Raw genomic sequence first — 13305 nt, 5'->3', positions numbered from 1 at the left:
AAATAATTGATCTCCAACATGCTACTAGATTGTGTTTTGTAAAACACTCACATGGTTTAACCTGCAAAACTATACTCAAAAGACATCTTAAACTTACTGTTCAGTTATAGCAATCCATAAGACTTCAGACACATGAGTTTCACAGTGGCTTTTTCCAATGACCTGGTAAACATTTTCCTACTTAAGCTCAAATATTGTCATCAGTTAGAACCTGCTCAACAGTTGTGTTATTTCCAGTTGTTCCCATCTTATCTATACTTGTGACAGGAAGGAAACTGGAACATACAATCCAGGCATATTAAGCGCTTGTTAGTCACATTTATTTAATGGACATTTCCTCTCTGAAAACTGTTAAAAGTGCTTCAGCTAACATGATTTGTCTATAGTCTGTCAACAACTTGAAGAGATCCTTATCACAAAACCTGTATTAATTCTGCAAAATAAATTCCCCCCTTTCTTAACTGGCTTGAAAGACTGGAGCGGTTGAAAGCATGAAGTTTAACAAGAAAGCAAAACTTTAGATGAGAACTTTTTTCCCCTCTGTCCCTCCCAGTTTCTAAAGAGGCGGGGTCCAGCATTTGTTTTTGCACTGTGAAAGCGATCATGCCCGCTCTCATTTAGCATGGCAGAGCCTTTCACTTCACACGTCTTAGCTTCCCAGTGTCTGCCAAGTTTAATGAGGGTGTTTGTTATCCAGTAGAACGGGAGATTTAGCTAGACAAGTTGTACATTCTTTCAGAAGAGTTTGCAAAAACAAGCGGGGGAGAGGTTGGTCCTATTATTTGGGCCATGTGGCAAAACAGGGCCTTCAGCCACATGCAAAAAGTAAGGGGATGTCAACTAACTCAGTGCTTTCGACAATCTTGTCTTTCTTAAAACACCCAGGTGAGTGCACACAGGGACATTTTTTAGGATCAATGTTACAGTGCCATTCAGCCGTCTAGAACAGCAGTCAGCAACCAGTGGTCCATGGACCACTGATGGTCTCTGAGAAAATTTTGGTGGTCTGCAGAAAAATTATTTGCATTTTTAATATTGCAATAAATTAGGGGTACTGCTTCTTGGTCAGATCCAATTTGAATTGAGCCAGTTGTTTTGCCAACTTTGTCGTAATGGCTGCTTAGGTCCAACAACTGCTTCCAATTGGGGCCGTAAGGAGCCTGGGAGGGCAGGGGGAGGAGTAGCTGGGAGGAGAGAATAGAGGCCGGCAAAGCAGCCATCAACATGAATGACATAGAGTTGGCCACGCCCACCCTGTCACATGACTACCTAGCCATGTGACCCAGCGATCATTAAGCAGATCATGTTAGTGGTCCGCGAAATTTAAAATTATGAATTTAGTGGTCTGAAAGGTTGGAGGCCCCAGATCTACAAGTGATTATTCCAGCAAGAACATAGAAACATAGAAGATTGATGGCAGAAAAAGACCTCCTGGTCCATCTAGTCTGCCCTTATACTATTCCCTGTATTTTATCTTAGGATGGATATATGTTTATCCCAGGCATGTTTAAATTCAGTTACTGTGGATTTACCAACCATGTCTGCTGGAAGTTTGTTCCAAGGATCTACTACTCTTTCAGTAAAATAATATTTTCTCATGTTGCTTCTTATCTTTCCTCCAACTAACAGATTGTGCCCCCTTTTTCTTGTGTTCACTTTCCTATTAAAAACACTTCCCTCCTGAACCTTATTTAACCCTTTAACATATTTAAATGTTTCAATCATGTCCCCCCTTTCCCTTCTGTCCTCCAGACTATACAGATTGAGTTCATCGAGTCTTTCCTGATAAGTTTTATGCTTAAGACCTTCCACCATTTTTGTAGCCCGTCTTTGGACCCATTCAATTTTATCAATATCTTTTTGTAAATGAGGTCTCCAGAACTGAACACAGTATTCCAAATGTGGTCTCACCAGCGCTCTATATAGCGGGATCACAATCTCCCTCTTCCTGCTTGTTATACCTCTAGCTATGCAACCAAGCATCCTACTTGCTTTTCCTACCGCCTGACCACACTGCTCACCCATTTTGAGACTGTCAGAAATCACTACCCCTAAATCCTTCTCTTTTGAAGTTTTTGCTAACACAGAACTGCCAATACAACACTCAGATTGAGGATTCTTTTTCCCCAAGTGCATTATTTTACATTTGGAAACATTAAACTGCAGTTTCCATTGCTTTGACCATTTATCTAGTAAAGCTAAATCATTTACCATATTACAGACGCCTCCAGGAAACATTCCTGAACATGGATCCAGCCAGAGAAGGCTCTTTTACTCACCATCTACAGGGCTGAGGTAATCATGAAGATGCGTGGCCCCGGCTGCTGCTCCACTCTGCATGAGAAGGTCCCCATAAGGATTCGGGTGGCTGGCCATGAACGCCATCTGGTGATAGTAATCTGCAGGGCTGGCTCCGGGAGGAGGATGGGGAAGGCCAAAGAGACTCCTCTCTTTCAGATGCTCATGAGCTACTGCACAGGGAACAAGACAGGGGCAGAGGAAAGAAGAAGGGTAAAATGTTTCCAGACAGCAAAATATCTGCAAAGATGTTAGAAACTCCCTGTTCCCTGCCAAAACTGTGTAGTTGTAACTCTGACGTGTGCTCGCTCTGGACAAAAGACATCAGGCTGGGGCCCTCTACATTCCTCTATTTCCGCAAATTTATAAACAATCTCTCATTTCTTAGCCCCCCACTCCAAAATAATCCTGCTGTATGAACACAGAGTTCACAAGGGAGAAGGAAAAGGAGAGAAAGAGGGGGAGGAAGGGATTGGAGCAAAGGAGGGGAGACTTCTGGATGCAGTAATGTTGTCAAAATTAACATCCTGCCTCTTACAAAAGAAAAAGACAGACAAAGCCTAGTTAATGAGAAGCAGCATAAGACAATTAAAGCAGGGATCTAATAATCTGTGTGTGTGTGTGTGTGTGTGTGTGTGTGTGTGTGAGAGAGAGAGAGAGAGAGAGAGAGAGAGAGAAAGAGAGGGAGGGAGGGAGGAAGAGAGAGAAATGGGATAGGGGAGAATGAAAGAGGTTTTTTTTAATAGTGTGCCTGGCAGTGGAAAACCATTTAGCTTGCCAGAACCAATTATCCTCACTTTTGCCCATTTGTGAATTTTCAAACCTGCCTGCCTCTATGCCCATTCTGCACTGAACTTATTTACAAAGGGAGGAGGAGGGGGGAGAGGGAAGGACAGGGAGAGAGGGAGAAGGGGAGAAAAACGTGAAAGCCAAGATCAAGACCCCTTTCGAATGCCAAATAATAATAACATTTCTTTTGCAGGAAGAAAGAAGATTCAGGGGTCACACTGAGAGGAAGAAAGACTATTAAGAGCAATAAAACACATCTGTAGCTTACTTAATGCAGAAGCTTGGAAGCTTAACACTTGCTAAAGGGAAAGGCCCCTGGGATCAACAAAACCAAGTAAGCAACAAGAGAGAAGCTAGGTTTTGCCAGATGTGTCACATCTGTCTAACAGAGGACATGCATCGCGCAGTCTAGTTCTTATTCTTCTGAGGTGAAGTTCTATCTTCATCCCAGATATAAAGGAAGTGAAGGTTAGATACTTTCTTTCGACTTTACTACTAAGTAGCAGATAAGCACCAATCTGTAGAATCTTTCACAAAGGAGGAGCTAGTAAGGAGGCTGCTTTTGACTGAAATCCATTTTGATGCCACTTACTTTTGATTACTTTTGAGACTGTTTGCAAGAATAAACACAAACAGGACAGCTAACAGTATTCCCGATTATTATTTTCAGCCTTCCACCTTTCTCTTCAGACCTGACTCCTCTCTTTCTCTTTCTCTTGAGATTAGCTATAATAAATACTCAATGTATAGCTGGTAATAGATGGCAAATGGTGACATGTGATTTCTGGTCTACTTTTCATGTGGCCTCCTCTCCCCCACCTCACCCTTCCCTTCAGATTCCTTGGTGATTTAGAGGTCAGCCTGGAAGGTAAAACAAACAAAGCTGTTCAGAAAGACCGCAAGGGCAACATACTTCCATATTATTACCGAGAAAACTGGATGGCCATGACAGGAAATCAGCAAGAGTCAAGCTTGATTAGAAGAACTGACCTTTGCTTTCCTCCATGAAGACCGATAGCCGGACCTTCAGCAATTTGAGAACCTTTGCCCTGCAAGCCTTTACACCAGTCCTGGAGAACACTTGGTTTGAGATATCTCACTTAGTATCCTTTCCCTCTTCCTCACCAGCCTGCTGCAGCTGGCTAACCGAAGAAAGCCTTACACTGAACCATTGCTCTCCGGAACTGGACAATTCACTGCAGCCGTCTTGTTGTAGCCAACTCACCATGGCCATTTTGATGCAGCCAACTTGATTGGGGACAACTTGGCATGGACAATTCCACTCAATGCAATAAACTTTATCCGTCATTGTTTCTTTGTTATCATTTCCACTTTTGTCAATGGAAATAATGTCAAAGAAACAGTGGTGGCTCACATATATTGGATTGAGTTCTCTCATGTGGAATTGAGCCGGCGCAGCAGGTAGAGTGCTGTACTGCAGGCCACTGACGCTGACTGTGGATCTGTAGGTCAGCGGTTCAAATCTCATCACTGGCTCAAGATTGACTGAGCCTTCCATCCTTCCGAGGTGGGTAAAATGAGGACCCGGATTACGGGGGTAATAGGCTGGCTCTGTTAAAAAAAGTACTATTGGTAACATGTTGTAAGCTGCCCTGAGTCTAAGGAGAAGGGCAGCATAAAAAAAAAAAATCGAATAAATAAATAAATAAATTGTCCATAGCAAGATGGCTGTGATGGGTTGGCTGCGGTGAGCTGTTATAGACCCATTACTCTCTACTTTTCCTTTGAATGCATACAATTCAAGGGGTGGGCATGTATGAGTGTAAGGGCTACATCCATTACTTCATTACCCAATCCTATTGAACCATCTTTTGTCAATATTTCATTTAGAAATAAATGTTTTTAACTTCCTTTAAGAAATAAATAAAGAATTTGTCTGGCTTCTTCTTCTTCTTTTCTCTCACTAGTTACCATCATGAAATGAATCACACACACAAAAAAGGAAAATCTATGGAAATCTATTATCTAATCATAAGGGTGTATGTTTATGATCAATATAATCCCCAAAAGATATTGCAGAACTGGGAAATATATAAATAAGATATTATATAGAAGAATATTAGTAGTGAAAAGAAAATGAATAATATTAGTACAGTATGTTAATAATTATATTAGTACATTATAATATACAATGACCAAAACTACCAATGATGTCAATTCAGTCTGATTGCCCTTCTACCATAGAAAAGAAAGGGTCAAAGGTCTATCCACCCATCCTCCAATTTATTGGAGAATATGGGGAATTCTAGGATCATACACAGGAAGAATTTGCAGAGCAGCTTTGGTTCCGAAAGATTTCCTGTAAGAGCCAGCAAGGTTTAAGTTGTGTGATCCAAGAATTCCAGTGCCTCTTTATATAGGCATGGAGATGTTGTAATGAAAAGAAACGTTAATTGTAAAAAAGCAGATTTAAATTAGACATCAAGAAAATGTCTTAAAGGTCGCATCACAATGCAATAGACTACCTGGCGTGGTAGTGTACATTGGAAGTCATGAAGATGTTGAATAGTACTGGGCAGTGTTCCCTCTAAATTTTTTTTGGGGTGGGCGGAAAAGTATAGTATCTGAGAGGCAGTCCCTTTGGGACTGGGCGGCACAAAAATAATAAACAAACAAACAAACAAACAAATAAAAACCCCACCCTGTTTTGCCTCAGAGAATTTCAAAATAAAATACTGTACTGTGTGTCTATAACAGTGAGCTCATAATAGGGGCAACTCTATCAATATCAAAATGCCACTTAAATAGTTGAGCTAGTTTCAAACTAGATTTTTATTTCCTTTCTCTCTTCCTTACTCCCATTCTTTTTCTTTCTCTTTTCCTTCCTCTCTTTTTTCTATCTGTTTCTCTCTCTTCCTCTCTTCCTCTCTCTCTCCTTCCCTCTCACTCTTTCCCTCTCGGCTTCTGGGCAGGTTTGGAAAACTCTGAGTTGATGATGATTTTTAAGTGAGCGATTGCTCACTGCTCAGCTTAGAGGGAACCATGGTACTGGGCCTAAAACAGAGCCTTGGGGTACTCCACTGCATACATCCCTCCATGTAGATGTAGCTCCATTGAGCACTACATGTTGAGTGCAGTTAGTTAGCCAATTTTGAATTCATCTGGTGATGTTGCTGTCCATCCCATATTTTTCTACTTTATGTAGTATTTATTTATTCATTCATTCATTCATTCATTCATTCATTTATTCTTTGCCCAATATACAATACATATGGAAGAGAATAGACATTAAGTAATATATATAACGATAGAAAGTAAAAAAGAAGAGAAGTAGATGGGAGGGAGAGAATATATTTGATATAAGAGATAAGGAGAGAATATATATGATATATATATATTATATATATATGGAGAGAATATATATGATATATGACATAAGGAAAGATAATTGGACAGGGGACAATAGGCACATCAGTGCACTTATATACGCCCCTTAGTAGTAGTAGGTTATGGTTTACTTTGTCAAAAGTCTTACTGAAGTCCAAGTAAATCACATCGACAGCATTCCCCTGGTCCACTAATTTTGTCACTTTGTCAAAGAATGCTAAAGGTGCTTTTTCAAAAGGCAACTGGACTTTGTTTCTTCTTTAAGACATTTTGCTTCTCAGACATTTTGCTTCTCTAGCTCTGACATAGGAAGCGTTATTGTACAGATGCACCCTGTTTGCCATAAATGTTTACTTTACCATTGAGTCATTCCTCAGAGTCCCACTTACCATCAGCTGGGCTGAGACCTCTAGCCGCTGAGATCATAGACAGAGTAGGGCTGCTGTGCATGGATCGGAAGTAATGCTCCACATGGGGGTTCATGTATGGATGAGGGTGGCTGAAAGGTGAGTCAACAGGTCCCGCAGGATGGGGTGACAGACGGATGAGGGAGATATCGGAGATAACAGGACTGCCACTTAGAGCGGAAGGTCTGTAAAAGAGGCAGAAAAAAACCCAACTTTTTATCAAGAACAGTCTCTTTAACTACTGAAATATGAATACACTACAAAACCAGAAGGTAAGGAAAACTACTGATAGTCCTTGTTTAGCGATTGGGACAGAAACTCCATTATTGTGTGCTGTAGTTGCTAATTGGAAAATCACACCGCTGAGACATCTTCCACTTCAGTCATTAAGCAACTAACCATGGGAATTAAGTGAAACAGCACATGACTGTAACATGCATTCTCCATTAACTCTGCTTGTCACAAGCCAATTGTGGAGCATGTATTGTGCATTGGTTATGCTGGCTAGCTAGCACAACTGGAAATCATGGTTTAGTAACATCTGCAGGGTCACAAATTGCCTAGCCTTCAACCAAGGACAATGGGGGGAAAAGAACCTGTAATTTAAAGATAAACGTTTAGGGATGCAAGTAAGCAAGTCAAAATAATTTCCAAGGTCATCTGAAGAACATTGTTATTAAAATTCCACTGGAAATATAGTACTCCAAATGCCAGTTTCATAGAAACTATTGGCAGAACAGCATTTTATTTGTGACATAATCCTACACCTTAATCCTCAGGAAAACATCATAAGAACATAAGAAGAGCCATGCTGAATCAGACCAAAGCCCATTGAGTCAAGCATTCTGTGTTACACAGTGGCCCACCAATTGTCCTTGGGGATCTTGAGCCGAAAGAAAAGGCAAGACCCTCCCTTTCCAGCTTCCTATTTCAGGAAAGGCTACAGCAGGGGTGCATTCTTTATGGTTCGGGACTGGTTCAACCGAACTAATAGAGATCTGCTGGTGGTGTCACAATGGTGTCACAAATCCGGTTCAGTCTGTGCCAGTCCGTGATTTGCCACCATATTTCTTTTTGGAATCTTTTCCCATTTTTTTTTACTGTTTGGAAGTTTTTTCCTCTGCTGTTGCTTGACAAATGGCCCTCCCCACCCACTCTCGAGTTTATACTTACCATTATTCCTTTGCCCTAAGCACAGTTGATCAGCTCCTCAGCTGTGTTTCAAGCTGGTTCTAGCTACTGAGCATGCGTAGAAGCAGAATTGCATGAGGGGCGTGCATGCGTGTGCATGAGTGTATCAAGCACATCTGTGCAAAACGCCATAATCTGAACTGGTGGAGAAGGTAAGTGGAACCCACCCTTGGACGTCAGGTAATAAAAGAACTGTGGCAAATCTAGTTGTTTAATTCACATTGGTATAAAAGAGCTAACAGAGAAAGAGAGAGAGAGCAAGGAACGAGAAAGCAAATAAAAAGGCTGCATTTCAGACTCAGCTAGAAATCATTACAAATAATTTTAGTCCCATCTGGAAAAAATGAAACGGGATTTTTAAAAAGTGATGTCATTAAGAAAACATCTGACAATTTAATGGTGATGAAGGCTAAATTGAAGTGTGTGACTTGCAGTGGGAAAATGAAGTGGGGGTAAACTCAAAGCAGCCCCAGACTTCCCCGAGCCATGAAACCTGCCTTAATACATCAGCCTTGAAATAAATTCTCTTACATACACAATGAATACTCTCTTTCATCAATACTCGGTTTTTCCCAACAGGGTTGTGAATGCCTTTGATGGCTGCTTGAAACTATGTATTATGTAGTTCATGAGCTTTTGAGTCAATTCAGATCAAACTAGGAGACCAACATCTAAAGTCCATTAACAAGAGCCAGGATTTGCATATCAATTTTGCTTATGGCTTATGGGGGGGGGGAGTGAATCTTTTCTGCCCCACAGAAAAGATAATGTCTGCATTGGTCAAAAATAAAGATAAAATGGATTAACATTCTCTACCAAGAAATGGTTTGAGACTACCACTGTTGTACTTCATAGCCATCAAAACAAAATGTAGAGCAATGCTAGAGAATATAAAATCATTTTTTTTAAAATTAGGGAAATTCATTACAAAAGGATATTATTATAAACAACTTCTTCTCAGAACAGACTATTCTATTTGATAATGAGCATTAAGTGAAACAGTCCCTAAAATGAACAATGTCCATGAATAATTGTGAGCTGTACCATGTAGTCTGCAGAGTTAATTTACTGATAATAAAGCTAGAGTGACTAAGTTGTAGAAGGAATGTTTTATAGTTATGTTATTCAACAAAATGCATGCATTTTTTCCCTAGCTATAACATTCAGTCTGCGTAAATCAACACTTCCAGTATCAAGATTATTTTGCCTTAGGAATTGTTTATATCCTAATTCTTTACAATCATTGTATTGCTAAACATTTGATTGTTATACAAATTTTACAAGACTACTTAATAAAAGATGGCAACATTTTTAAGTCCAAACTTTTTTATTATTAATCCCTTATTTTTTTCACCATCAGAGTTGAAGCCAGTGTCTTTCTACTAATTGGATGCATGTTTCAATACTTTCTCTTTCATCATTACAGAATATATTTCTCTATTATTAATTCTCTCTCACTGCCTGATACTCACATACAATTATGCTTTTCCTTGGATCATTTACTTACATCTCTTCTGGGTTTGGGGCTGCAACTTTAAAGTTATTTGTTGTCTGATCCCCCTCCAGCCATAAGTCATCCACCTAGACCTCCTGATGCTTCTTATAGAATGAAAACAGTAAAGAACAAACTATTTATTGACTAGAAAAATATATGAGCACCTATCTTTTGAATGTACAATAGCTAGATGTAGCTCTTAGCAAGTTCCTCTCAACCCCTGCCTTTTAACTGTCTCAGTCTAGAATTAGATTCAAAATGGATTTAAAGAACAGAGCTTCCATTAGGTAAATAATATGGGGTAAAACCATGTGATAAGCTGACTCCATGATACATGCCAGACTTTAAAAAAATCTTTTTAAAAAATTTAAATGTCTGGTCAGTTGTTACTAGTGAATCATAGGAATTTCATCAGGGACAGGATCTTTAATAGTTGGAAGAAATGGTTTTATTGACTACACTGAAAAAGTACCTGATTTTTTTTTACCATTCTTGCCATAGATTGTTTATATGAGAACTAAATCTAGATTAGTCAATTTGGTTTGAATTCTGAGAAGTGGCAGTGGATAAAATGTCATGAAAGAAGTACTACTTTGAGCTGGTAGCATCCTATCCACAAATAGTCTCCAATTCCTGGGAAAATTGGTGTGTATGTGTGTGTTGGGTGGTGCTAGTAGCTTTGGGATGGAGACAGTAGTGGGTTTTACTTACCTTTGCTACTGGTTGGGAACTGTGAACGCATTCATGGGGTACTTTGCCCATGTGCAGAACCTTCTGCGCATCACTGGTAGGTTGCTCTTGGTTCTAAGAACCAGTAGTGCTGGGAAGCTCTGTCCACCTAGCTAGGATGCTTCTGCACATGCACAGAAGCATCACACATGCACATTAGCACATGCACGAACTGGTAATAAGGGGTTTTAGATTGTCTGTGATGACTTCTGGGTGGGTGGAGCCTCTCACTGCTGCCACTACCAGTTTGCTCTAGTCTAGTGGATGGAGATTATTAGGGAATGAGGCTGCAAAGCTAACATCTTTTATCCCTTAGCCTTCTTTATTAAAGTCAGGCTGCAGTTTCTAAACATGCTTTGGGAAGAAAAGTACAGGAATCATTTGGGATAAACAAACTATAGTTCTGAACAGTTTATTTTGGCAAACTAGCAGAGGAAATAGAATTATCCTCCTTTCCACATTTCAGATTCAATGTTGTATCCTACAGGATGGCTTATTATTGACAATTTATAGTGCAGGGAATATAGATTAAAAAAGATAAGATATATACAAGGACATGTATTATTACTTTTTCTGTGTACACACTAAAAGTGAAATTCTGATGCCATCTCTCAAAAGAAAATTGTGTATGTGTGTATACATACCCATACAAAAATTAACAAAAAATGGTTAGTATCCTACAGTAATAGTGGTGCACCTGCTTTTGCAACGTGAAATACCCAATTTCTCTTTCCATTAATCCTAGTTCTTTATGCCATACCCCACAAGTTTCTAAAGAATCCCAACCTTTTAAAATAACTTCTGAAGATAGAGGAGGGCTACAATGAAGGTTCAGTGATAACCCTTGGACTCTGCTAATGCTAAACCACCACTGACTACAGTCGATTATTCATATTCTTTGTAGTGGATTGGATGTACTGTATAGTCAACCCTACTTGCAAAGGTAAACTAGACAATACAAAAAGGAATTAATGTGTTTATATTCCAATTTTATTTTGCGTAACTTAAGGCAGTACATATAATGTTCTTTTCTCTCCTCTTCTTCACAACAACTCTGTGAGGTTTGTAGGCTCAGAGAAAAAGACTACCCCTAAATCACCCAACTGCCTTCTTTCATAGTTGTTTTAGCCTGTCTGTGGAGCAGCTATGGAGTTTTTTTTAATTATTAGTTTTTGGATGAAGAGCCTGGGAACAAAAGAGAGGATGAGATCACAGGCTAAAGGATGCGTCTCACTTGGAGCCTAATTTGCAGCCATGAGAAGAAGGTCTCAGATTATTTCACCAGCTGTCAAAAGTCTTCCCTGCTGGTGCCATGTTCTCACCTACCTGTCAATGTTGAAAGCCACCCTGCTGAGTTGGGCCTAAAGTACATTCCTCCACAGGCACAGAAATGCTCAGCAGTTGGTGTGCAATGGGGTGCAGGAATAATGCACTGGCAGTAAGATATATTAGGAACTGACACCTGACACATATAATCAGTAGGAGATCAGGAATGTCATTTATTTCCAGAAGTACCATCAGCTCCCTATGTCTTTGAGGTCTAAGAAAAGCAGCATAATTTTCTTAACATCTGTGTTTCCTTTGATGCAGCAAAATGAAATTGAAGCAAACCTATGATGTTTTAGTCTATGCCACAGAACTGAAGTCTATCAGACAGGCAACACTAGCAGCCTCTTGGGAGGAGGAAGGGAAAAAAATGCAGCAGCAACTTCCGATCAGCAGAATATCTCCGGGACCATCTTCTGCCGCACGAATCCCAGCGACTGGTTAGGTCACACAGAGTTGGCCTTCTCCGGGTCCCGTCGACTAAACAATGTTGTTTGGCGGGACCCAGGGGAAGAGCCTTCTCTGTGGTGGCCCCCACCCTCTGGAACCAGGTCCCCCCAGATATCAGAGTTGCCCCCACCCTCCTTGCCTTTCGCAAGCTCCTTAAAACCCACCTCTGTCGTCAGGCATGGGGGAATTGAAAATTTTCCCCTTTCCCCTAGGCTTATAGAATTATTATAGTTATTACAAATCTAATAAATAAATAAATAAATAAATAAATAAATAAATAAATAAATAAATAAATAAATGGATGGATGGATGGATGGATGGATGAATAAATAAATAAATAAATAAAATCTCTCTTCCTGAAAGTCAAGATGGCTGGCAATCACTCCTTTACCTCAAGTCTATTACCATTTTATTGTCATTCTCTTGAAGCAGGTGTGAACCAAATTTGAGGGACCTTATTCATATGGTAAAAGGTTCCTGGAGAATAAACTGGATCTAATGCTCTTGACTATAGTCTACTACCAAACCAAAAACCTGGATATATTGTTATTTGTTGTTAAGTTGAGTTTCTGGTCAGTTGAGTATTGTGATTTGTATAGACCTGATTTGATTGCTTGTATCAGTGATGGCAAACCTATGGCATGGGTGCCACAGGTGGCAGGCAGAGCCACATCTGCGGGCATGTGAGCCGTTGCCCTAGCTCAGCTCCAACATGCATATGCGTGCTGGCCAGATGATTTTTGGCTCACACAGAGACTCTGGGAGAATATTTCCAGAGAGCCTCTGGGGGTGGATAGAGGAGGGCCTTTTTATCTTTCCCGGCTCCAGGGAAGCTTTTGGAGCCTGGGGAGGGTGAAACACGAGCCTACTGGGCCCACCAGAAGTTCGGAAAGAGGCCATTTCCAGCCTCCAGAAAGCCTCCAAGGGGTGGGAGATGCTGTTTTTGCCCTCCCCAGACATTGAATTATGGGTGTGGGCACTCATGCATACACGATAGCATGCTCACACACTCTTTTGGCACCCAAGGAAAAAAAGGTTCACCATCACTGGCTTATACTTTACTTCTAAAATCTTTCAGTTGAGCTACATTATTTCAGCATGCATTTCTTTTAGCAACAGGAAGCAACAATCACTGAATCATTTGACTGAGAATGGGAAATGGAAGGGAAGGTAGATAGGTAGGTAGGAAGGAAAGAAGGAAGGAAGAAAGAAAGGAAAGAAGGAAGGAAGGAAGGAAAAAAGGAATGAAGGAAGGGAGGGAGGGAGGAAGGA

At 40.3% G+C, this 13305-nt stretch overlaps 1 protein-coding gene across 1 annotated transcript in view; it reads right to left on the bottom strand.

Moving 5' to 3' along the window:
• The window catches only part of GLI2 (GLI family zinc finger 2), a 338725-nt gene that overhangs the window by 53213 nt on the left and 272207 nt on the right, over positions 1 to 13305 (bottom strand). Inside the window, exons 4-5 of the mRNA XM_070730027.1 lie at positions 6825 to 7027; positions 2280 to 2471 (exon numbers count right to left, since the gene is read on the bottom strand). Coding sequence (XP_070586128.1) covers positions 2280 to 2471; positions 6825 to 7027 — 395 coding nt within the window. The remainder of the gene's footprint in view (positions 1 to 2279; positions 2472 to 6824; positions 7028 to 13305) is intronic.

This window comes from Erythrolamprus reginae, chromosome 1 (assembly GCF_031021105.1).
Source record: "Erythrolamprus reginae isolate rEryReg1 chromosome 1, rEryReg1.hap1, whole genome shotgun sequence".
NCBI lineage: Eukaryota > Metazoa > Chordata > Lepidosauria > Squamata > Dipsadidae > Erythrolamprus > Erythrolamprus reginae.
The sequence above is the reverse complement of the archived record's forward strand: the minus strand, read 5'-3'. Positions and strand labels throughout refer to the sequence as shown.